Source organism: Cupressus sempervirens, chromosome 10 (genome assembly GCF_028749045.1).
Source record: "Cupressus sempervirens isolate cs-2001-9-10 chromosome 10, ASM2874904v1, whole genome shotgun sequence".
NCBI classification, from domain to species: Eukaryota; Viridiplantae; Streptophyta; class Pinopsida; order Cupressales; family Cupressaceae; genus Cupressus; species Cupressus sempervirens.
In genome coordinates this window covers 716025012-716052401 of record NC_143127.1, presented here as the reverse complement: position 1 = coordinate 716052401, position 27390 = coordinate 716025012, and the positions used below count along the sequence as shown (strand labels likewise).

Genomic DNA, 27390 nt, shown 5'->3' with positions numbered 1-27390 from the left:
ATTAACAATTTACAATATGCAATGTATAAAATTGCGTTAGAAGATAATAAAAAAAAATGACCCCTTGAAATAGAAAAACATTTCATTTGTCTTCTTCATTTGATGTAGATCTTGTTTATACAAAATGAAAAAAAAATTTGCGAGGAATTTAGTGAGATTCATTTATGAAGAAAATTTCATATCACACAACTTATGTCACGATTAGAGCTACAAGGTTTGGCTTTTTAAGCATGTGGTTAAGGCATGCAACATATACTGATGTCCTACCATATCAGTATCAGCTTATCCTACCCACGGAGTAAAGGCACACCCGAAATAAGCTTGCAATGGTTATTTGCACGGAAAACTAGTAAGCTGATATTTCAGTCTTTTTTTATAAAGGTGACCTCTTCTAGAATAACACACCAAGTTTTAATTTAGAAACACTTTTTCATAATATTTCATTTAAATTACTACACCGAGTTTTAATTTGGAAACACTTTTTCATAAAATTCATTTAGATTATTACATATCAAAAGATTCAGAGGTCAACTGAGAAATATGTACTTTTCTCTGGCTCTCTATCACTCATCTTGATGATGAATTAGGTGTGATCTGAAATGTTGATGTAAAAATAATTAATCTAACCCAGAAACATCTTACAATAATCTCGTAGATTGTGAAAAGCTACAAACTTTTAATATATAATTAGTTTAACCCCCAATGGTGTATTGCTTTGTAACATGACATGACCAAACCAACATTCTTAACTTAAACGTCAAATTTGAACTTAGGATGGGCTCAAATGAAAATTTACAAAAATATTATTGGGCAATAAACCCATAAATCAAGGAACCCTTTCTTATTAATTTTTAATTTGTTAATGTAACTTCAATTGCAGGCTTCTATTTTAAATCTTAAAAATATTTCTCACATTTCTTTTCCCAGGCTAATAGATCTACTTTAACGAGATTAAAACTTTGGCGGTTTTATAATTCTTAATTTTAGTTTTAGATTTGTTGCTATAGCAAGCAATGGTTTATGATTTGTACTCATCATCATCATTTTTTCTGTTATCAAATTTAACCACCAGAATAGGCTTCCTAGTTCCAATTCTCCCCGTTTTAACAATTTTCACCTGACCCAACATAACAATTTAAACGTGGAAGTCAATTTTGATACGTATATAAAAAGAACATAGCCTCATCAAACAATCTGATCTATAGTACCACTGGCTAACAAATAGATGAACTAAAGTGGAATTCTGAATAATATTTACCAGAAAACATGATGGTACAGATATTTCAGACCAACTAATCTACATAACTCTGAACAAACTGCTTTGACCTCATCAATAAGAAGTCTTTAGCATAAAGAGCTCTCTCGCATACTTCTCTTTTGCCAATAACTGTCACCATTTGCCAAGAACCAGCAACAATCTCACATTGCTCCAATTATTGACAAAGAAACTTATGGTAAGCTCATATAATGAATTTTGCGGAAGATCCCAATTAAGCTTGCTTCTGTAACCTGTCTGTTAGAAAACTCCACCAACTGTCCAAAATAGGCTAATTATGTTGTTTCTTGTAATATGTGGAAATGTTTTCTTTTGTCAGAATTAAGTTAACAAAAATTGCTGAAGCTATGGGCAATGCTGGGGGTGCCTTCATTGGAGCTTTACTACCCCTTTGTTTCAAATTCACAATCTATGCACTAACAAAGAGAACAGCGAGCAATGAAGGGTATCATTAGCCTAGTTCCTCTAACATACCACTTCAATAATTTTACAGTATAGACTAAGAAACCAATCATATCTCAATCTGATTTTTTCTATCACATACGATGCCGATTAACATTTGCACTCAGCAACCTCAAAGCAATCAATCGAATATAAAAGTTCTCTACAACTTAGCGCCGGGATGTTCGAGGCTTGGACTTTGTAGATTTCTGCAAAGACAAACCCAGCAGTTACTTCTTTTTACAGAAACCAAATACTCACCTGAAAGCATCAGACCACACAAAATGGGCATACTGGTAGAAATGAAATTTAATACATGAAGAGAATGTTTTCTACAATTATTATAAAGATTTAACCAGATGTTTAAAGAAATTTGACAAATTCAAAATCGTATGGAACTGTGGTAGGTTTTGTTGCATGAGTTTTGAACATTTCTCTAATAACATTGCTCATGGAAAAGAATAAATATGCTAGTTTAATCTCCACTTAACACCTAATTAAATATTCAACACAATTTCTGGTTTTTGTAAGGTTTAAAATTTGCCGAAAATCATCAGCTAGGAGCACCAACCATATCAAATTTTCCTGAGGTACTATAAGGTTAAACAATGTAACATGCCAGATATTCAGTTCTTTTTTCCAGGTGAGGTATTTGCAAGAAATTTCCCTGGAATATAACAGATCTCTAAAATGGTAAAATTTTCTCCCAATGTAATAGCCCTAGCATCTACAGCCACAATTCATTGCTGTTCTTCTTTTGGTTGGCTGAGATTGAAAGAAAATGGATTAATCAATTGGTTTGTCTGTTCTAAAAAGCTGGTGATAGCAAAAGAAACCTACTTCTACGGACTTCTGATCTGGTTCTTTTTCTATTTTTTCTCGATATTTGATGTTTTAGATTAGGGTAAAAACAGGTTTTGAATGCAGTTTTAAAAGATTCAAAGTTTGGTTTTACGGGACCTGGAACCACAAGATAAAACCAAAAAAAGAGACCAGGTTTTACAAGGACTTGGAACCTAGCATTAAAACAACAAAACCAGATAAAAAACCCTAAACAATCGACCAAAAACCAAGACAACTACAAAGACAGAGACCAGAAACCGGAAACATAGAAAAACTGCTATTGCAATTCTTTGATCATTTGGACCACCTCTTTTCCAGCCTCCGCGGTACTTTGGATGGTATTAACTGCAGATCCCACAGTGCCCTCAGTAGCTTTTTTCCTGGAGCTCTGTCTGGTTCGTTTACTTAGACCACCTGGAGATATGATTTCTTCATTAGTTCTCTTCCCTGAGCTGGCAGCAGCAGCACAAATGCTGGAAGTTACCTGCTCCATCTTATTACTGCTTTCTTTGATCAGTAACTGGAGCTTGTTTTCATATTCCTTTAGTTTGTCCGGTATATTACCAATCTGAATTTCCATCTGGGTGGTCTTTGCGCAATCAATTTCTTGGTTCTGCTCCATTGTTGTGACTTTTCTTTTCAAGTTCATTAATTCGTTATACATCCAGGAGTCAGTTTGAAGGGAAGAGTCCGCCTTGAGCTTTGCAGTATGCAGAAATGAAAGCCTAGTATCTCTACCAAAATAATCATCCTTATCCTCCCCCATAACTTCCGTACCCATAGACTCATTCTTCTCTTTCCATATGTCTTCCTTCACATTTTCAGCATCCTTATTAAAGAGTTCCTCCTTTCCCTTCTTCATTATTTCTTCTTCATCCCTCACTCCCAGGGATTGTTCACTCTGATTGGTATCCTCTCCAACAAAATTACCCGACCCAATATTTTTATCATTGCTTTCATCCATCTCCTCCTTACCAAATTCACCCTTGCCACCAAGGTAACCTTCCAACTTAGAGCTGAAATCTCCCACATCCGTGTTCTCCTCCTCATCCACATTTTTTCCTTCATTATTATCTAAGTTATCAGACTCAGTAATCTCTTCCACATTTTTCTGAGGGGTTTCCTGCTTCAGATTCCATCTTTTCCCACTAATCCCTTTCTCACCTTTACTCTTCCTAGAGTAGGTTTCAATCACAAAGCCCTTCTTTTTCTCAGAAGGAGGGGAAGACACAAGAGCCTTGTTCTTACAATAATTCTCAATCAATAAAATTAATTCTTCATGAAGAATCGGACAGGATTCTTTTTTCCTATGAGCTTGGAGACTATGAAGTAAAGAAAATCTCAAATAAAAAGGAAATGAGATTCTATCTTTGTGTCTAAAGTGGTTCAAAAACACATAATGAAATTTATGAACACGTTTAGCTCTACCATATAAGATAAAGTACTCGCGAATGCATGAAAGCACATCTTACTAGATAACCTTGATTTGGCCGAGTTTGTAAAAATCACCATTCTTCTCCAGGTTCTTTTCCTCCTCATCTATTTTCAGGAACCTCTTAAACGTTGCGTTTGAAATACTCGTTTCCTTACTAAATTTTATGCCATCCTTTGGCAATCCTGTCACCTCGGCAATAAAGTCTTTTGTCAAATGCACCGTCACTCCATGCAAAGAAACCCTATTCTCCACCCAATTTTTGAAGAAAGCCATAGTGACATGAGGTTTACATCCATGAAGTCGCTCCAAATAATTCGTGACCTTCCCCTTCTACAGAATCTGCCAAACAGAATTTTTGGCTTTCCAAGCCTTACAGTTATTAGGCTCCTGTTTACGTGGTTCTCCGCCCATTTCAGAACACTTTGTTATGCTCAAGAAATCCAGAGTCGGGTGAAGAAGAAGAAATAAAAAAAAACTAGAACCAAGATATTCATCATAACAGCTAAGGCACTCATAAATACAAATACGTGCGAAGCCAAGATTGAAGTCACATTAATGTACTTTCTTGGGAACATCACTCTGACTTCTGTATTTGTACCTCCAAATTTCATTATATTTCTAATCTTGGCAAATCTTTCCCTCCGTCATGTGAACTTTGATGGAGCCTGATTTTGTGCTTCCAATTGTACACATTTTCATTATGGACCAGTACATATATGTCATTCAATTTGCGATCTGTTACATGAAAGGGCGGGCTGCCTATGACAACATGTAGACATGCTGACCTGTTGACCGCAATTGTTGAGTCTATTTTATTCAAGAAGTCCTTTATTTGATGTCAACCTTATGGAGTATATGTGTATCAGCAACAGGGGTAATGGGCAAAGCATATAAAGAACACCAAATATCTCTGCCGCATCCTTTTATGATAGGGATTGATTGATAAAGATTGAAATATAACATTCAGTGATATCACCGGTGGCAAACATTTGAGCAGCATATATATTCTTCAAATTCGTATTCATGAGGATTTAGAGGATTCTGATTTCCAGATTGGTCACAATAGAAAATATTACATTTTAGCTACGAGTATGCCAAAGTATCATACGGCACCATCCTATCATATCTGATATTGAGTAATCACCTTCGATTCTACCAGCATCAAGATGATTAAGCAAAAATGCTTAGTATATTCTGTATTGTCTAAAGTAGTCCCAAAAGAGTCCAGGAATGAACCTGTGCAGGTATGGAACGCATGAATGATAATGTTCTCACAGTGATTAGAGTTGAAGACTGGTCAATACCTCCAAGTAAAATCGTACTGGTTCAGCATACCTCCACGTGGTGATACAGAGCCGTGTTAGGACCAAGTATATTATCAGAAATTGTGTAAAATAAACCTTCATGTTTTGAGAAATATATGAAGACTGACAACAATACGGATCAGATAATTTGTGGAGCATGAAAGTGTGTGTTCAGATTGAAGATTATAAAGTATACTCAAAACACTGATATATGTTTGGCAGTCATCAGATAAATAGAGCTCATGACAGGTTTTATGAGGTGCAGAAATGTTAAAGCTATACAGAATATATACATAGCCCTGATGGTAGACGTATGGCAGAGCAACTAAACGGAACTGTGATTAAATGAATTACTCTAAGAGTTTCGAATTTAGAAGTGAGGATCCTTTGCATCACATGCAGCTCAGATATGTGCTCACTAAATTGGTAAATCATGCACGTCTCAATCAAAAATTTGAGCAATCCAGTGAGGCAATGTAAGTTGACATTAAGATTGGTGCTCATCAGCAAAAGGCCCACATCTGGAACCCGCAGAAGAAGAGATACAGCAACAGCAATCTATCATTTCCATTCATGTGAAGGTTTTGTGCTGTGGAGTAGCTGCAGATCACAAAGGATTTTTCCCTGCGTTTGGTGGCCAATGCTGAGAAGTTTATTATAATCTTGATCCGGGATTGAAGTGCTTGAAATCTTTCCAAAGGATTGAGAGTTTTCCTCACGTTTTCTAAGAAATGAAGAGTTTCTTTGAAGATTATTGTTCATCCATCTGAGAATGGCGTATGAAGTTTTATTACTGTGAATTTGATTTACGTGTGTTTTGTTGCAGGTTTTGAGCGTAGATGGGAAGGATATTGTAGATCGCGTGGAACTCTAGATGAACCTGCACATTCCCAACTCGCAAGCACACCAGCCCGACCATCAGACGGCAGCAACCTTGTAGCATACTCTAATCTGATCCTGATGTCTGCACGATTTCCTCACAGTTGTAACTGGAGATTGCAATTGGAAGAAGGAAGCCATTTGATGGATGAAAGATTGTGCAGATAATAGTTAAGAGAAAATGAAATAAGCAGCGCCCAGATGATATAAAGGAGGAATAATCTAAATTGCCGGTTACATTTGGTGTGATAAAAATTATATAAACATTAGTCATCAAAGTGCCGATTATATTTGGGTTCAAATAGAATTATATATTGGTTAGTTTACCCAAATAAAATTAATTTGGTTAGTTTTTATTTATGAGGGGGTGCGATGTTTCATAAGACAACCGACACCCTTAGCTTCTCTATAAATATGTATAGTGAGAAAATCAAAAGATACACATTCATATTTTAAAAAATTTGTCTAGCCTACATCTTATGATTATTATATTTTCTCATCAGCAAAAGAATGACCTGTTGAACTAAGCCTGTGGATGGTGGATTTTTTAATAAATTTCATTCGGTCCGGATAAATTTGCAGTGGATGGATCATCCGTAAGGAGTGTCTCTACTTGTAATTTTTATTTCCGGCATAATCTGTAAGCACATTTATTTTTATTTGCATTGGAGTTTAACTTATTATTAAATTGTGTCCTTTATAAATGTCTTTTATTTATTTTCTATAAATATTTTAGTATTCGGATAAGTGGATTGGATCATTATCGCATTTTAAATTTGATAAACATAGATATTGTGAAATATTTTATTGTTTCCGTATTTATGTCTAATTTGTCTCCGCAGGAGTTAAAGTGCATTTTAGACTAATTTAAAATTACAATCATATAACTGATCCATCGCATCTGAATTATTAAATTGTTTATAGTTAAATATAATAATCTTTATAAAGTTGTACGTCTCAACTTATAATGTTGACTCTGATTGCCCGTTTAATTAGGCACTGGTCTTTTGCTCTTAATTCATAATCCATATGCTAGCAAATGTCTCACTTCTTGCCTTTGAGGAATTAATATATTCATCTGTTGCGTTAATCTGTACTTATTCTTTATTTAAAACATTATTTCAATCATTTACTTTTGTTCTCAATTCATAAATCGCAAGTTTAAAGTTTTCCTATATTTCTTGCCATTTGGAAAACTTTTATTGTATTCGTGTTTTAATCGATCTGTTTTAAGTGTCTTGGATTTAAGTGTTTCGTCCAGGATCAGGTACACCCGCCTCGATCTTGCAGAGCCGAAAGCCCAGGGGATTTAGATCGCATCGATCAATACCGTCAAGTTGGCCTTAACCAGTTGGATATCCCAACATCGAGCAAGTAAGGCTCGTAGGATTCCAACCTGCAATTTTGGAAACCAACAAACTCTATAATAATTAATGAGAGATTTCAAATCCATATCCCTGCTTAAATCATCATGCCATGTCATCTTACACTCTCGTTGGACAGCTTTGTTAGCGATCCAATCAGCCATTGCATTACCTTCACGGAAAGAATGGGAAATAAATATTTTCTCAAATTTTTCATTAATGATTTAATTTCCTTTACCAATCTTTGATTGACCACATGACCAAACTTTTACCATTTAGCATATTAACAATGTTTAAGGAATCTCCTTCCAACCAGAGATTCCGGAAACCAGTTTCCACAGCAATCCTCATAGTATATAGAGCTGCAGTGGCCTCAGCTTTATGGCTATTAGATATACCAATAGGTATAGCAATAGCATCTATTATATTTCCTATATGATCTCTCAAAACTCCACCACAACCCGCTTTACATGGATTTCCCTTAGCAGCACCATCAAAGTTCCCTTTAAGCCATCCCATAGGTGGAGCCTTCCATCTAGTCTTTAGTCTAAGGTCTTCTTCTTCATATTTGAAGTTGTGGAAAGCATCGGGTTATCAATTTGAAAGTCTTTATTACAGTTCCTCTGAGCCTTAAAATTTTCCTTTATTGCCCTGACAATGTTTTGTCCAAGCACCCAATCTGGCATTTCTTTATTTCGAAAGATTCTATTATTTCTTTCTCTCCAAATACCCCACCAAAGATGGGGGAGGGTAATTTTCCATAGGAAAATTGGATGTTTGCACCCAATAATAAAAAGATTTTCCAATTGAAATTTCACAATGCATGATGTACTTAATAGAGCTTTATAAGAAAAGTAACTTACAGTATTTGTTCCAAAACTTGAACTTGAAGCATTTCCAGCACCTGCATTCAAACAGACAGTTTTAATTATGCACAGGTATTAATGTGTGACAGATAAAAACCTCCCATTTTGAGCATTTAGAGATTCGAAAAAAGAACAAATTTATTAATGGATCCTCTGAAAATATATTAACATTCCCACATCCAAGCAAAAAACCTATACCAACGTAATATTTAAAAGTTAAACTGTCACTTTCAGACATGGCATGATTACAAGGCAAGATTATCAAAAGTGCCAACTGTAATTAAAAAACCATCCCAAATATTTTTTTACCACCAAAAAGGCTTGTAGAAGTTGACGGCAATGCTCCAAACAAATTTGTTGTGTTCCCCGAAGACGTACCAAACAAATTTCCAGAAGTGGACACTGAACACATGTTAACATCACCATTGTGAGAGATTTCTGAGCTAAAATTTACTAAATTGAGAAAGTAATTGTCTGACACATATTCTTTTAAAAAGACATGATCTTTCTTCTGATAACCTTATTAGTATTACTTTTTTTGGGGCGGGGGGGTTAAGGGGTAATTGCTATTGTAGGGGATACCACCCATTATATTAATAAAAAAACAGAGAATACATGATTTTTTACATAATGTGCACCAGACAGTACCAATATTCCATCTCATCAATCTGATTGATCAATCAATGCCTCGTTAGATTGCCATGACTACTGCCCCCAGAGGATATCATTCTGAATATAATCTATCAATCCGTCCCAAGCTGATGGGCTTTCAGCAAGCCTAGCATACTAACCTCTGCATTGAGAGTTGACTTTAACAAGAAATCTGCCACCACGTTGGCCTTATGATTAAAATGCATAATCAAGTAATGTCTAAAATTTGCCAGGAGATTCCTGATTAGACAAATCCGCACTAGGAATACCAGCTTGGAGCCTGATTACTCAAAGCTGCATTGAAGATAATTTTTGAATCCCCCTCAATATATATATATATATAGTGGTAATGTGATTGTCCAGACAACAATTAAGTTCTGCATATAGTGCATTGAACTCCGCTTCGTTGTTTGTCCCATCAGGGATTTTGATTGTTGCATAACCCAAATGGACTCTAATAATGAATCCACATCCTGAGTATTTGGGAGATAGATGTGCAGCCCAGTCAAAGTTTAATCTGTATCTTCCTCGTGGGGCCATTTTCCATATAATAGTAGATCCATATTTCTTTGTTTTGATGAATTTGTGTTTTGGCATTATTAAGTGGTTCCATCTTTTCCCATACTCTCAGCACATGCCAAAACATAGCTGCACTTTTCCTTGTTTACTATTTCATTCTGGTGCTCACTTATGCCAGTATTTATCTTTGCCAATAAAGCATCCCTCCTAACCTATTAGTATTCCTTCTTGTTGTAAAGTGTGGCAGGTAAGTTTCTATGATACTACCAAGTTTGATTCTGACTCTTTAAAACTTGAGGTCTTTCTGAAATTTGAAATAACAGGCATACTTCATAACTGTGTTGCATAAAAAGGCTTCTTATACAAACCTAACGCACTTTAGAAAGCTGTTGCATTTATAAATATTCAGTAAAGGCATAGAAGAATAAGAAGCCGCCAAATGAATTCCAAGGGATAGCCCAGGATGAGGCAGCAAAATGATTTTTTAACATTCATCTTATGATCTGATGATTAACTGATTTTTCAAGATTCAGATGCATTGTTTTGAGTTAATCTATTATATATATTTTACCATATTTCATGAGTAGTAGCTTACGTAATTGGATGGTCAATCCATTTAGCACTTGTTGCATCTAGGGAATTTCACAGAACTGAAATGCTGAGTGGAACATTAGCGCAATGAGTGCAAGTGGACTTATCATTCATGCTCATGAAAGAAAGGATTTTGTGAACCACTACACATGAAATGTGATTGATACAGATTGACTCTTAAAAACTTAAAGCTGAAATGTGGAAAATCATCACATAATTCTATGCAATCTGGGAAGAGCATTTTTGTTAAAACATTGCTTATTTACTTCATATCACTTGTAAACATTGAACTAGCCTATGCCAGTGAACAACCTCACAATTCAACAAAAATATTTAGGTGTCTAACAAAGAAACAACAGTCAGAGAGTCGTGATTTTATCTGAAAGATATTGCAAACTCATGAAAAACGTATAACGTTCAATCAAGTCAAGACTCAAGATATTGTAGCTGTTTTAGGATTAATTCCTTAAAAACCCATGCTTCAGATTATTATAATTTATAATAGTTTTATCTTTGATATTCTATGAACATTTGTTTGTCAACAAATTGATAGTTCAGAATTGAACATCTTAAAACATTTTTTTTTAGAAGGTGGCCTGTTTATTTTCTTTACTTGCAGCTAACCTGCCTGGAATTTTCTCCAAAGAATGCATACCTGTGCCAAAAGCTGGTGTAGAAAACACTGATGAAGTGTTTGCAGTTGCTGTGGCTGATGGAAAAGAGGAAGAAGTATTTGCCCCGATTAATGAGGATGTTTGTGAAGACCCAAACATTGTTTGTGTCTGTAAGATGGCAGAACCAAAAGCACCAGTTGAAGAGGGTGTTGGCGCAGATAAAAGAAAGGATGGGCTTGAGGAGGAGGATGCCGGAGTGTTAAACATAGAAAACCCCCCTCCAGAAGATGAAAGGGCCCCCTGACTTGATTGTGTGGAAGGAGATGGGCCAGCAAGTTCAGTTGCAGGTGCAACTGAACTTGTGAATAATCGAGTAACCTGGGTAGAAGACCGTGAAAAAGATGAAACATGCAATGCTGGATGAACTCTCTTCGCTGCTGCTTCTTGCATTGCTAGTTCCCGTCTATCAGCCTCAAGGAAAGGATCACTCACATCTCCCCTGCGACGTTGATCAGCAAGATAAGCAGCACGCATTGATTCTATTTGCTGGTGGATAGTCTCAACCTGCAAATTGCATAAAAAATTTGGCATCAGAAAATAAGTACATTTGTGATCACAAGTACTTCCCAAAACCCATACCCCATGAGTACAATAGAAAATGAGAAACAATTTGTATGACTAGCACTTCAACAGATGAGGTGCAATGGAAATGCCGAGAATGATGTATAATTCGACTATTTGTATTTTAAGTGCAACGAAAGTGGATAGACACATTCATTGAACTATTTTACATACATAAATTATTTGTTATCCATTGTCCAACTCTATATTACATACATAATACAATTAACAAATACACAATCACATCAAGCGTGATCATGTTTATATATATGGAAAATCAACTTACCATCAATTGAAAACAAAGATGTTTCTTGCATTAGCATGGGCAAAAGCATGATTGTTTTGCCATTGACAAACTCATTGCCAACATGCAATTGAATGAAAAACTTGAGGACAATAGAGGTGAACTCACGAAGGGTATTAGATTATTCTCTCTTATCATACTGAATTTGTAAAAGTAGACATTAATTTGTTCTTAATCATAATCTGTTTCTATAATTTTAAAGGTTATCTCTTGTAATTGATGGGTAGCAGTACACATGTAGTTTCATATCAACACTTTCCAATATAATTATGGTAAATTGTTAGGACAGAATCCTCTATACGTGCCTTCAATGCTTTATTTATTATGTCACCAATCCTCTATTGTATGCCACATTTATGCAGCCTGAATTACCCTTTGTATGTGTTTACAAAAGTAAAAATTTTTGCAGTACAGTGGTGTCATGAATCCACCATGACCTGATCAACCTTTTCCCCATTGTAGCAGTCAGCCAATATAGGTGTCCTACGTTCTGCATAGTGCCATGAGAGTATCCTTAATCAATCCAGATTCCTGCATTTGGGAGATGTAAGGAGCTTGTGAATGTGTTCATCCAGAGTCCTGCTTTTGGGAGATCTAATGGACCATGCCCTTCTGTCATGGAATTGTCATTTTGTTTCACTTCATTTTGCTTATTGCCATTTGTCTAAGGAACTAGATAGTTTGGCTTGATAACAAGGAATGCCATTTATCCCTTCAGAAGAAGACCCAAGGTAAGACTCAGCTGGGCTTTAGCTTCAAGGACATTCTTACTTTTTGCATTTCTCTAGCAGTTTTCTATACCCTATTTTCTTTATGGAGCTGTCTGTATTTGTGCATGAATGGAAGGCACAAAGATTATCAGGAAAAGGTAGACTATATTATTCAAACAATTCGCTCATATAAATTCACATATTTTGACTACAGGTCTCCTAATAATTGGATGCAAAACAAGCTCCCAGTTTTACTATTGCTGTGTTTTGCAGTTTGTTTTCTAAAGGGATTTGGCAGCTTTGATTTTACCAGTCAACATCTCTTCTGACTACTCTTTTAAAAACTATCAAAACTTTACAGAGGTGTCTGTTTCATCAACCTCGGGCATTTCACATCTAACTTCTTAAATTTCTGGCATTGCAGCAGAACTCTAGGCATTAATGGTTGAATATTAGCATTCTTGGTGGTAATTATTGTTTGGAGATTCAACCAGTACAATAACAGACTTAGATGAGGAATCTTTAGAGCCCAAAAGAGATACATATGAGGGTAAAATTTCACATTTGTATGCAGAACATTGGAAAACTATGATACTGACACAAATGAGGAGATGAACAAACAAGGAGATTAGGGTGTCCTGCTCCAAAGTAATCCAACAGCTCCAGATCCACAATCCTTTCAAAATCAGGTGTGGCCTTCTTACAAATAGGGACATTTCTATAGTTACACCACCCTAGGGGATGGTGTGGGGGCAGAGCAGGGGGAATAGGTGGACAAGTTTCTGGGACAGAGGGACAAAGGGGCCTAAATTTGGGGACAGCGGCAGGGGGACCGAAGGTGTTGTATATATTATACATATGGTACTTAAAATGCTAGTTATGAAAAGATTTATGGCAATATAAGATATAAAGATGTAAAAGAGTAAATACTTGAACATTGTATTGAATTGGATCATCAAACATTGAACATAAATAGTCAAATCAACAAATAGTTAAAGCCGGGACGTCCTCCCATCCTCGGCGGAGGTGGTCAGATCTGGTGGCACCACTGGGGACAGGGGAACGGAGTTCCCAAGCACCCCGTGCATGGAGCAAGGGGGGGGTGGGTGGGGGGACACATCCCCATATTACTATAGATATTTCATTTCCAAAGCTTCACAAGTGGTGCGAAGATGACTCACAAAACCTCTAAATCTAGCGATTTTTCCCTTTCTCAATGTTAAATGAGCAGTTTTCAGTAGCTGAGGCAAGCAGCTGAAACCAATGTTCCAATTCCGATTCCACTTCCAGGCCGGATGCGTGAGACAATCCCAATAGCAGTGCCCACTTAGTAAAAGCCTATCCGCCAATAAATATGACAAATGCTAGAAACTTCAAGTAACAGAATGTTTAGTTGTCCCCCATGTACGGTACACCTCATCCAGGGATTTTCTATAATCACCACAAATAATGCATTTCAACTTAAAGGCATGCAGAGGAAAACAGTATGTTGTACAGGGACACATCTCCCCACTGAACCTCCATCATCATCCCCACAGCCATTTCTAGAACATCAAGAAGTCTGGGAATTCTGTTGGGATATCTAGCTCTCCTCAGGACAGCAGAGAACTCTAGATAATTCTGTCAGCTTGCAGAAGAGGACTAGAGTATCCTCATTACCATATGTATTGTGACATACCCATCATACCAATAAAAATTATGAGGCATGTAAAATATCCATGGTAATGATAGGCCCTCTTACATTTACCTCTTAATGCAGTTGTCAACCAATCATCTTCTATGGTAAAGAAAAGATATTATTTGCCCGCAACATTGAAAGTGGACCCTCTTATACTATAAAGGCATGTTTCTCTTAAGTATCAAAAGATTCCAAACTGACTGCCTCATACCAAGCATCTGGCTATTTTATCTTAGTATCAAGAATTACAGGTATTAAAGCCACAATTAATTCCTTTAGTCACACTAACAAATCTTCAATATCTGAGTATATTTCTTTTCATTCATACTCAACAAATTGATCGCACAAATATATCCCATAATTGACAATAAATATATAGTATTAAGACACAAAAAAATTGAAATTTGTGTTCTGAATGCTCATCTACTTGTACTTTTTCTCATCCATATCCCTCCAGCACAAATTTTATTTTAAAAGCAAGATAATACAGGAAAGCTCTTTAACTATAACAGAGGCCGATAGCTCATTGAATTTGATAAAGAATTGTCTCAAACCTAGGTGGAAGCTTGTCTGCTCTAAATGTCAAGGCCTTGAGACTATTTTTATCTAAGAGTATAATTCAACAATGAAATTACTTCACTTTGGGGCAGTTCAGTTAGTAGACATATCGAGGATAGAGGTTTACAAAGATAAACTTTCCATATAGGTGCAACTTTTGTGAATATCTTGGCACTAACAAACATGAGTTACATTACTATTGATAGCTACTAGCAGTGGGTTACAATATAAGAAAAAAAACATCAAGATCCTAGTCATGTAATTACCTCAGCAGCAACATATATGAAGAAATCATGTATGTTAGATATTACTGATGGCAAAGACTGCAAGAGTGTCAGATCAGAACTTGAGCTCCCAGTTTCATCATTTGTGGGAAGAAGCAAGCGCTCTAACTCTTCAATCCACTGTTTGCACTCTGCAAGTTGCCTCTCAAACCTGGCAACTGTCTGTTGTAAAAATGGAGAGGGTTTTTTTGGTAATCCACTATAAAAATCCATCATAGATGTAGTAGTAGACATGTGCGAGGCTGTAGAATTTGGAAAATTGGTCGATAATGCTGCGGTTATTGCAGGCTGAGTACTATGTGAAGCCTCTGGACGAATGAACCTGGGCCGTATAATCATAAAAGATCGAACTGCAACCTCAGCATTCCTCACCATACCATTCACAACATTCATTAGCTCCTGGAGTAGCACCTTCTCTCTTTCTACAACAGTGCTATTTCCTCGAAGTTCCTATTAAAACAGAATGCATTTCAGTACACAAGAAAGGTGATATAACATAAACAAAAACTATTGACAATCTGAACAAGGCATGAGCTAACCTATGGCCATAACCAATATTCATTCTAGCCTAATTACTCTCGCAGATCATGTATAAATCAGGATTGCCAGTAGGTGCAGTAATATAACATTAAATAAACATTCAACCAAAATATATTGTGCGATTGTTCCACAGGATATATAAAAAATGAAAATGCTAATCTAAAACAACAATTCACGAAATGTCTCTCCAACTTACTGGCAAATTATCATTTTAAAACTCATCAAGAACCAGCACATTTCAAACTTTTTAACAAGGTTATTAATATGGGTTTAGAAAGCAAAACAACTAGAAACATTTTCTGCAGCTTACTCAGCTTTGATACTGAAATTTTCTTTCAAATAATCAAATGGCATAGAACTACACAGAACACATATCTCAGTCAAAAAGAAATATGTCAGTTTCAATTTGACAAGGCAGGTAATGAGGAAATAAATCAGTAGCATAATGACAAAATGGCCAGGAAATGCTACCGGAAACAGTGTTCTCTGCTTTCAATATTTCCAACATGCTGAAAACATCTCTGGTAGGCTAGAAAAACTAGCCAACTGTTTCCAGCTACGAAAAATGATTCCAAATAAAGTTCATTATTTTTAATATTTTTATTAATTTGTAGTGTACATATTTTATTTTACTTTATAAATATTTTTGACTACATTGCCATCTCCGACACTCAATGGACTGGCCTATCATTAACCAACGTGTAGTATCTATCAATGTAAGCTCATCCAAAGTGCATTGAGGCCCCAAACCCCACATAATGAAAGAAAAATTGACGACAGATAACAGAAATAATCTAATCCGGAAAAGCAGATAATGCGAAGATCATTAAGATTGCAGGATACAAAGCATGAATTGTGTTGCAAAAACCAAAGTAAGCTCAACCAGAATGCATTGAGTCCCCAAACTCCACATAATGAAAGAAAAATTGACAAAAAATAACAGAAATAGGCTAATCCAGAAAAGTAGATGAAGCGAAGATCATTAAGATTACACAATAAAAAGCATGAATCGTGTTGCAAAAACCAAAGTTACAATGGACCTTCAATTAAAAAACAAGATCCTTACCCTCCAGTGAGCCTCTATGACTATTCTTGTGCTCTTGCTCAACAGCTCACTCTATCCTAGTCCTCTAGAAATATCAGTTGCCATATCGTCACCTTGTGCTAGAGGTATTAGAATATTGTAATGTTTCTTTAATGGTCAGCTTAGTTAGTCTTTAGTTTATTAGTTAATTTCCATTTTCTGTCTTAGTTATCCATTGTTTCATTGAGAAAGTTCATCTTTGTAAATCTATACAAGGACACTGCATCTCCATTTGTAATTACTTGTTATGAACAATGAAATATTGTAACATAGTTGCAGAGAGGATCAATGGGCTTCTTTAAGATTTTGTGAAATTTTTAAAAAGAAAAATTTGCAGCCCCTTTTGTTGGAATTTATTCCAGAAAATTTTCAATCATTTTTTAAGAAAAAACAACTATGCAAAGTCATTGGTGGATTAGCAGATTTTTTGCTGAAAATCGTGAGTCTTGTTGAGGGTTTTGGTCCTACAATTTCCTAGTTTGAGCATAAGTCTACAAACTTGGTGAGTTGCATGTACATGCATGTTGCTTGCATGTACATGCATGTTGCTTGCATGTGCATTTAGTGAGTTGCATATTGCTTACATATGCATTTTGTGAGTTATGTGTTGCTTGCATAAGCAGTTTTACTATTGGAAGTATGGAATTTTGCTGTGTAAGAATTTCTACAAGGGGTTTTATAATTTTTGTTTCCCTTATAAAAATTATTTGGTTGGGTTATAGTTTTGTCTCTTAAATTATTGATGGGGTTTCTAATTTTTGTCCAAAAATAATTAGTGCTCCAGTTTTTAATAATTTTTTCTCCTTACAAAAAATTGTTGGGTTCCCATAATTTTTTCCCTCAAAAAAATCTGGGGGTTTTATAATTTTGTGTCTACTAAAAAATTATTCTAGGTTTTTTGATTTTGTCCTAAAAAATCGTTTTTGGATTCTGTAATACCTTAAGTTGCTTCTTTGAATGGGATTTGTCTGGTCTTCATGCTTTAGGGTTTTTACTCTTTTCCCAAAAAGATGATTTGTGATTTTGGGTTTGGTGATGTTTTCCTTAAAAAAAGGTGGCCTTCAGCAGTTTGTTCTAGGTTATCATGCTCATCTACAGAAGTTTATAGGGTTTGCCGATTTCTTCCTCAAAATCAAAGCAAGTATTCTCGTTGCTTCTCTAACTACAAGGAGAAATAGCACCATTATCCAACATTAGGTTGGAATTTTTGTGATGATTTCTAGTCAAAAGTTTTGTAGATTCTAGGAGGGTTAGTAACAGACTCAACTTAGTGACAGAGTCAGTAGCAGGCTCTTGAGCATTCTAAAGAAAGGGACAGCCTTCTCTATTTTTTTCTAAACAAATTTTGGCTAGTCTTGGTCATTAACATTTTGCAGATCCTCGAAGTATCTTAGCAGCAGCACAATGTTCTGAAAAAATAATGACCACAAGACATGTATAATCTTCTGCAGAATAGTTAGATGATGATCATTAAGGGGGGTATTAGAATATTGTAATGTTTCTTTAATAGTCATCTTCATTACTCTTTAATTTATTACTTCATTTCAATTTTCGGTCTTAGTTACCGATAGTTTCGTTTAGAGACTACACCTCCATTTGTAATTACTCATTTATGAATAATAAAAAATTGTAACAAAAGGACGAAATAATAGGATCAAAAATCTAGAACAAGAGAGAAAAAGGATAAGCACGACAGACAGATTCACCAGCCCACTAAGCAGAACACTCAGCAAGCAAAACATGAAGGAAATTGGCCCAAAAAGCAAGCCCGCAATGCAACAAACCCCCTCTTCTCACCCACGCACACTAGCCCTATGTGTCTAACTTCTAGGTAGATGAATTTTGTCAATTGTCAATGTATTGATCTATACTTCACAAATAGTGCACTTCTCACATACAAATTAATGATGCCTAGAAAATTTTGGTGAATCAATGTAAAGCCTCTCAGATTAGTGTGCAAAACCTGCAATATATGAGCAGCATCATGCTCAAAATCCTCATTCAATGCTGAAACGTCATACAACCGGCCACATTGATCAAGCATCTGACTCTCATGCCTATACTCCAAAATTCTTTCCCTGCATTCAGCAATATTGTTCAAGTCAAAAGCAACTTAAGAACCTAAGAATGTCAAATCTGCTTGGAACATCAATTTATTCTTCCCTTGAAGCAATTGTACTATCGTGCATATACACCAAAGCAAGCTGTAATTAACAAGATATGCGATAAAAGGCTAATTATTGCAATCTTCAATAACATAGATTCAGTCCAAGCATAAATGCATCAGTTTCAGCCATAAGTAAAAGCAAATTGTTTATGCAAGGGGAAAGATTGAGTGGAGTGAGGTCTAATATATATTTATGCATATATTACTCATGTAAATACTATGATAACACACTTTAGGGAATATAAATAAAATGAAGAGTTTAAGATAGCATCTACTAAGTTCATCCTTTTATTTGCTATGTTTTCATATGTTAAAGTTTTGGCTACTACTTTACGACCCTTTTCTATTAAGTAGTGGCATGGATGTAATATCATGTGTTTGCAATGCCAATCTACGAATGTTTGACCATGGTCGCAGAAGTCACTTTTAATCATAAAATTGTGAATAGTCAGATTTCATGATTTTTACCCTTGAAAAAACTGCATTTTTTCATCCAAAAATCATTAAGAAAATGTTATTTTTACCATTTTTAATCAATTTTATCTTCAATAGGTAAAAAAACTAGTCAAAACTAGTCATACAGAAACAACAACCAGTTGCCAACAGAAAACAATGCACTTAAATTTGGCTTTAGACCTTATCCCAACAAAAAGCTTGTTTAAAACCTTGTAAAATAATAATTTTTTGACTAAATCAGCACAGGTTCAAAGTTTTTGGTTTCCACATTGAGCTTCAGCAGTAATAGAATCAGTCTAATTTGCATAAAGTGCTTAAGTCAAAATCATGATATAGACTATGTAATGCCCCGCTCGGAGATCCTTGGAACAAGGATTTAATACAAGCCAAGATAAAAAAAAAAAAATTTAACAAGTATGAATGTACACGACAGTCAACATACGAGGATCACAAAGATCGCAATGGAAGACTTAACCACAATCCCGGCAACCAACGAATCTCCAAATGCCACTACCAAACTGACACACTCAAACAAAGAAACGAAGACCAAAGACAACAACAAAGCGAAGAATCTCAAATCTGTCGAAGCATGGAAAATTAAGCCAACCCAAGGGGTACTTAAAGCACCAAATTGCATTCTCGGAAAACCAGTGGAGATACCCCATGTTTTCCATGCGAGGAAACACAAATGACAGTTTCACGCGAGGAAGTACAACACACCACGCTAGGATCTGCCTTTCACACAAGCAATTGCACCATACGGCGCGAGGAAATGCTTGGCCAGCAGCCAAAACACCCAAAACTGGTGTGGAGTTTCGTGCAAGGAAACACTATTAGCCACACAAAGAAACTCAGCACACCACGTGAACATTTGCACTCTCGCCCAAGAAAGTACAATTTCGAAAGAGGAAACAAATCAGCAAGCTAGAAAACATTAAGGTAAAAAGCTAGGAAATGAATTTCCTCCACATCGGGGAGTACCGGATCCACAAATTGATGCATAGACACTCGAACACTATAACTGCAAGACAAAAACTACATCTAACCATTTGAAAAATAGCAGTAAAAGAATGTACTGAAAGAAACATCGTAGTGTACAGAAGCAACATCGCAATGTACAAGAATAACAAAACTCATGCATGGTTCCTCCCAACATAATAGCATCATGAGACCTCGAAGGTCCTAGCCATCCCTCACGCGTAACATCCCAAAACTACTAACCAAATCGTTGGAGTTGTCTTATGAGGACATCACTACTAAAATGTACTATATCATAAAAATAACGAAATCTAACATGCTAAAAAGTAAAGCATTAGATATTCCAACTAATCAAACTCATCATCTAATCATATCCTAAACATCATAATAAGGGAATGCGTCAAATAAACTAACATTATCTAAACATGATATCCAAGCATTCTAATGAAAGCATAAATCACAAGAAAGCATACTCTGGAACCCGAAGTAACAAGTGAAAACATCAAGCAACAATCGCACTGGAACAATAAACTGTCTTTGTACATTGGTCCCCAGCAATGGTGAATGTAGCTACGCCTCCCAACCACGTGGAACCCACAAGTCCACTCCTGCCGTGTTGATGGAGATAATGATCCAACCACAAACACGCATAAAGCAAACATCCATGGCTATCACTCACGCCAGACAATAATGAAGACTAAAACCAAGATCATGCAACAATGGAAGTACAACAGGTCTTGGTCAAACACTCTATGGGTAACTATGTAGGGACTCTAGTGGAGAGTTGGTGACCATGCTAACAAACCTTTTCCCTCGGTACTCCCTTAGGAAGCTGACATGTTGTGTCCCTAGCTAAACCACAAGGACTAAAAATCATTGATCATTCCCCTCGGCACTGCCCTTGAGAGGCTGACTTTACATTTCTTATCTAATTTTCTATCAATTAATTAAGTTATCACTTATTAGAAACCCCTTAACGCCAACCTGTTCTAAGACACCACAGTTGCAGGAGAAGCCCGCCCACCGACCTTACCCTGCATACCCATACTCATCACATGATGAGCGCCCATAAGCAATGCATATTCCCAACCTAACCCCAAATGAGCATAACTCCATCAAAATACAATCGGGAGATTGGGCCTCGCAAGTCACTCGACAAATGCACACACACGTACTCGTGTGTGGCGCAACACCATCACAAAGATCAAACACAAGGGCTGAAATAACACTCAACCGAAAACAAGCTCGGGAGGACGGATGCAGCATGCATCCCAATGCAACATAAAGTGCAACAATGATCTAACTGACATCCTACAGATGATCCAAGTCCACGATCAATAACATGCCAAGAAAATTCGAGAAAACTAGGTGGCACACAAATTGAGGTAAAAACCCCTAAACTCGAAAACATCAAAAATAAACCCCAAGGTATTTGGGCACAAAAGCCACGAAAATCCAATAAAATCAAGGTTTGGACACTGTATGTGAAAACAGCCAACATAACGACGCAAAATCCCAAACCCTCATCCTGAAAATAGGGAAAATGTTCATACCCGACCAACCGGGCAGAACCAACAAACAGAAACGAAGGGGAACACTAGTTCTGAGCCTCCTAACAAACAACTACCAAAAACATACCCAGAAACTGAGCTAAAACATGAAAACGGAAGAGCTCTACCTGATAGCAAAAGGGGTTGAAACAGAAAATAGCACAATAAAATAAATAACCCACAGAAGCTGTCGGAAATCACGGCACAGCAAGGTCTCCCCGAGCTGGATCCAACAAGACTGACCTTGCGAAGATCTCATGCTCGCAACTCTCACAACGAACAAAAACGTAATCCTCTAGAAGAGGATTTTGGAAAAAGCTCTCAAATTCTCAATTTCCAAAAGTGAGAAGTGAGGAATTAATTTCCTCTTTCAATACTTATTCACTTTTCGAGTGAATAATTGATTAGGGTAAATAACTAGCCAACCTAGTTAAACCCCGAATCAACCCAAACAAAAACAAGTTATTCCTAGTAATAGGAATTCATCTATGGCAAAGCTACCAGAAATTAAATTCAATAAAATTTAAAGGCCAAAATCACAGAAATTTCCTTAACTTTCGCGACAATGTGAATCTCTAAATGCAAAAACACACTCACGGGTCTAGTCACATAATGCAAATGATTCCGGATTTAATCAAATCAACGGAAGGTTTAATTAAACAATTAAATGAGATATCTTGACCATACAGGAACGACATTGGTAATAATGAACAGCTAAATCACTAACTCCAGGTGCCACTGCCAGGGATATAAATCCTACACACTAAAACACATGATCAAGTGCAATTGCATATAATAACATAGTCGAAGCAATAAATGCATTAAATCACCTAATTTAACCATTTATTCAATTATACTGAAACAATCCATTTACATCACTCATGTTCGCATAAAACCTAATGAAGCAAGAATGAAATAAATAACCATAACCATAAATCCACATATATAACATAATCAAAGACATGTCCAAATACCAGATAACTAGATATCATCATTAAAACATACTGTCATCTCAAAATGGCATCAACATGCAAATATGATAAACTGAACAGCATAGTAGTATAGCATCTATGATACTGAAATCAAAGTATAACATTCAACCCTTAGGTCATCTCAAATGCCGAACCAAAACAAGAGTACAAGTATCTCTCGAACCAAAATAAACAAGGTACAGACTGCAGACACGAGAGGCACTACACTATAGAGGCTATTGGCCACCACTTTGGAACATTCCATTATGAATGCAACAAACCAAATCTTGTACACAGGGAATGTCACCTTTCAAACAATCAAAACCAGATATCTATGGCTAGTAATAACAAATCCACTTTTTTTAATAGATTTGATATTTATAAATATTATTAATATTATTAATAGTTAACAAATTGTTATTAATATTAACATTTTTATATTTATAAAGTATTATAAAATTTTAGTCTATTTGGCCTATTACAATAATAGAAACTATCTATTATTGTAATATCCTCCCTTAATGATTAATCATAATACTCTAGACTTGCTCCCTATATGTGGCATTGAAATAGAAAACGAATATAGAATGGATCAAGTGGCCTATGAAATGCATTTACAAGGTGACAAAAGTTGAACAGTGTTGCCAATGATGTCAAAAGGCATTATCATTGATATCAAGGTGATTGCGATTGTCAGAGTATTTGATAACAATGCGTGTCAAAGTCTAGTACTATCAGTTACCTCTCTTGCCAAATCTTAATGTTGTCATTATGTTCCAGTATCAATTGATCTAGTTTGTCTCAATTGATCTAGTTTGTCTGTTACATTTTGGAAGCGTTTGCAGTAGGTTTTTGAGGTATGTTGCTCCGTGATAGCATGTGCACTAGGCTGCATTGTCATGGTTTTTAGAACCACATTCTACCAGAGTTGGTATTTATGACTTGCTGTTTGGAAGCTAAGTAAAGTTACACATGAAGCATGTTATATACAAGTTTCAGAAGATTAAGTGGAAGAAAGTTAGATTTGTCAGACACTATGTTGGCTTGTTGACTTTGCAGATGTTTCTGTTGGGTGGGCCAGAAGGAAATAGTGTGCACCAACTGGAGGAAGTGTGTGAAGGTAGTTTGTAACCAGTTCAGCTAATGTTGAATGATGCATAGGTTTATATTACTCTTGGTGTAATGGATTGGCTTTAGGATGGAGCTGACTACACATCTGGTTTGACAAATGTACTTGTGGATATTGTAAATATGCTCTAAGCCGACATAAAGATGTAATTAACATTGAAATGCATGTATAATACCAATCTGTTTTGTTCCAATATGTGGTGGTTCAGGTTGCTGTGGAAGTGGAAGTGGCAAAAGTTGCACAAGTTGTAGTCAATAGCAACAAGTACATGTTGTGATGTGTACGAATTACAATGCATATATCATACACAGAGTGAAATTCTGAAGCAGAACAGATCAGATAGATGATGAAAATTGAGTTTGGAATGATATCTTTCTTATTTTCCATATCTTAATTGAATTGAGGTTGATGCCTCAAATCTGGGTTGGAGCTCAGCTCTTTGGATTAGGGCATTGGTGTCCCTTGTAGATTGGTGCCTGCAAAACATTGTAAGATCTTTATTATCTTTGTGAGGCTGGATTTGGGTAGTAGATCCAAGCAGATTTTCTCATTGTAGTTTTTTCATTCAATGTTTTCATGTAAATGTGCTGTTCCTGTGCAATATCCCTGATTCATGTGGCTGGATCGGCTAGCAAATAGTAAATAAATAATAAATGAAAAGTATAAATAAATGTACAATATTATTAATAATTTGCTTTCTAGGCCAACTTGTATTATATAGGGAAATATTATTATATATTTGAGTTGGCGCCATTGGGCTGACCTGGTGTTAGCACTGTGGCGTTTTGGAAACAGCATTATAAATAAGTGAATGTTGGGTGAAGAGAGATACAGAAGAAGTCTATCATTGTTTGCATTAAATGAACCCATGGAGGATCTCAGACACCATCCTGAGACTATTCATGGGTAGGAAAACTCCCTACCATTGTACTCAGTCCTATCGCCATACCCTCTATTGAATTTATGCTGAATCTTCACAGGTCTGAACAACAGACTGGGGAAATCTGTCCATTTACAGGATCATCAACCTTGCTGTGTGAATACATCATCACCAGCGAGAATCTGTGGCCATTGAGAGATAGCAGATACAAGAGCAATAAGTTGCATGTTCGATCAGAAGTAGACCATTAGTGCAGGAGCTGGGCGGAGGTCCAGCAGCCCTTTCAAGGTGTCAATGTTGAGTCTGCAACTCTAGAGCTAATCACTGACAATGACAATGCGGGTTTCAGCTTACCGAGTCCAACAGTATCAAATGCCAGGCAGTAAACACCAGTATGAACTTGCGTATCTTTAAAATTGCATGATTATTCAAGCTATTTGTAAATCAGATCTCTATATTTATCAGTCGCTGGTATGTAGCCACGTTTATGTGAAAGTGCTCAATCAAATAGTTATTTATATATTGTTTATCAAGGTTCTCAGAGACTACGAACTGAGCAAAATAGACGCACAATGTTGAACCTGAAGAATTGAATTTGAGTTCTTCAATTTTGTTTCCTGAATATTACTGTCTATCTTTCTACTGTTGAGAATTATAAGTGACGTTTTAAAGTTGTTTGAATTGTGTTTCCTGAATATTACTGGCTATCTTTCCACTGTTGAGAATTCTAAGTGACGTTTTAAAGTTGTTTTATTTCATGTTGCGTTCATGTGTGAATGTCTTACCACTACTATAGTTGTTTTAATGATAATGTGAGATCCGATAGCGGTTTTAATTTTGCATTGAATTTGAGGTTAAAATTGATTTATACTGATTTACATTGAGCTCCTCGTTGTTTCAAATATTAGTCACGACTGAACGAGGTGTAACTATGGATAAAATTAACATAAATGAAAGGAATTAACGCGAGCTTATCAAAATTTATTGATAAGTTGCCGCCATTCGGCGTAGATCCCCCTGCATTTAAATCTCAAGAGTAACGAATAACATAGACGCTTCCATTTTGTGATGAAGCATTGAAAAACTACATCCATCACTTAGCTTCCCAAAATCAAAAACCCCCTAGTACATTTGGGTTTTTAATCAGGAAAATTCGTGATCTGCTGCGGCACAATCAATTAAAAGGTTCATAAAACAAGAGCAGCATACGCAACAAACATTCAAAAGCACTGAAATTGAAAGTATGAAACATTAAAGAGAAAGGCGGGAAAATGAAAAGGTACTCGATTTGCAATAGAAGTTTCTGCGAATCGGGATGAATGTCGGCCCACTTGGTTTGATATGTAACAGGTGTTTTTTCATTGGTGAAGAAATGAATATGTTGCTGGCTTTGCACGCTCGGCTGTTGCTGCTGAAAAGAAGGCGCAGGACTCGAACCGAAGCCACCAAATGCAGAGGAAGTCGGGCCGGGGGCTTTCAAGGCCCCGAACGCCATTCTTTTCTTGCCCTCTTCCTCTTACTATTTCTTTATCTGGATATTCCCCACCTTTTTCCTTGAGGATGTTATGTCGTCATTTGATCATTCATTCAACTCTGTCCAATTTTTCCTTCCCTGGATCGTGAATAAGAGCAGATGGACATGAGTTCAGGATTGAGGGCGTAGCTCAGTCTTTCCACGTCAACTCTATTAACTTCCCCTGTTTTGCTTGTACAAATTAAAAATAGTGTTTTAAAGAGTATCACATGGTATAAACAAGGACGTCTAGTTCGATATTGAATTTGTATTTGAGTTTGGCTTATAGTCTACTTTCTTATATATCATTTTAGCATAGATATATTTTTGAATGAGAAAATTCAATAAGTTGGTCTCTATTATTTATTAATTTTAACATATTATAAGTAATAATATCAATAGAATTTTCTTCTTGTCTTTCAAATGCATTAGAGGTCAATTTTTATAATCATTTGAATTATAAATTAATGAAATTTACTTTTCTTTTTTAATTGTAATAATTACTTTACTTTTGCAAGTTTTAGTCACTAAATATGAAATGTAAATGAAAGAAAAAGTGTAAATTTAGTATTTGTATTTTTTTTTTGTAAATGACAAGCAAAATTATTTATTAGTAGAATTCAAGATGAGTATTACGACAAATAGTTGTCTTTCATTGTCCACCATAACACTTCACAGTATTTTATTGATGAGTGGAATTCAAGATGAGCATTGAAGGTAGTTAGTTGTTTGTCATTTGCCACCATAACACTTCATAGTATTCAAATAATTTTGCTTAGATTTTGTCACCAACAATGTTAGAGTCATTCAATGAAAAGACAAATGGTAAGCATTATTTCCAAGATTCGAAAGTATTTAGCAAAGAAGCCAGCAATAATTGTATGGTTTGCAATAATTGTATGGTTTTACACTGTGCCAACTATTCAAACACTTTAACAATTAATACTTATTTAACTTGAAGTGGATACAATTAAATAATAGTGTGTTTTGTTGACAAGAGTTGTAAAGTGACAATTAAGAACAAATAATTTGCAATCTCATGTAAAGTTCTAAGAAAATAACAACTCATTATTGTTGATATGGGAAAATAGGTTGGGATCCCTACTATAGATGTTAAGAACCAATAAGAATTAGAGAATAAATAATTATTATCTAGAAAAGAAAATATGAATAAATTTGAAACA

General features: G+C 35.8%; 2 protein-coding genes across 3 annotated transcripts; one reads left to right on the top strand and one right to left on the bottom strand.

Moving 5' to 3' along the window:
• Window positions 1–200: 200 nt before the first annotated feature.
• LOC149535835 (uncharacterized) lies at window positions 201–6475 on the top strand. Its single transcript, XM_089803407.1, has 2 exons — window positions 201–349; window positions 6126–6475. The coding sequence occupies exons 1-2, from the start codon at window positions 244–246 to the stop codon at window positions 6344–6346; spliced, it is 327 nt and encodes a 108-aa protein (XP_089659533.1). The 5' UTR covers window positions 201–243; the 3' UTR covers window positions 6347–6475.
• Window positions 1227–26480, bottom strand: LOC149535834 (nuclear pore complex protein NUP58-like). Of its 2 annotated transcripts, XM_089803405.1 has the most exons (7): window positions 25977–26480; window positions 18526–18640; window positions 14921–15388; window positions 10825–11347; window positions 8718–8810; window positions 8406–8446; window positions 1227–1926 (listed from the first exon to the last, which is right to left on the bottom strand). In XM_089803405.1, exons 1-7 carry the CDS (start codon window positions 26186–26188, stop codon window positions 1888–1890), a joined length of 1491 nt encoding a protein of 496 aa, XP_089659531.1. In that variant the 5' UTR covers window positions 26189–26480; the 3' UTR covers window positions 1227–1887. The 2 variants fall into 2 exon arrangements, with proteins under 2 accessions (XP_089659531.1, XP_089659532.1); XM_089803406.1 differs by lacking the exon at window positions 8718–8810.
• Between the last annotated feature and the right edge of the window lie 910 nt (window positions 26481–27390).

Coding starts and splice junctions, on each gene's coding strand:
- LOC149535835 (XM_089803407.1), top strand. CDS start 244: ATGCAACATATACTGATGTCCTACCATATCAGTATCAGCTTATCCTAC. Junction 350..6,125: donor GTTATTTGCACGGAAAACTA/GTAAGCTGATAT, acceptor GTTTTGTTGCAG/GTTTTGAGCGTAGATGGGAA.
- LOC149535834 (XM_089803405.1), bottom strand. CDS start 26,188: ATGGCGTTCGGGGCCTTGAAAGCCCCCGGCCCGACTTCCTCTGCATTT. Junction 15,389..18,525: donor ATGCTGCTCATATATTGCAG/GTTTTGCACACT, acceptor CTGTTTTAATAG/GAACTTCGAGGAAATAGCAC. Junction 8,447..8,717: donor TTCTACAAGCCTTTTTGGTG/GTAAAAAAATAT, acceptor GTTTGAATGCAG/GTGCTGGAAATGCTTCAAGT.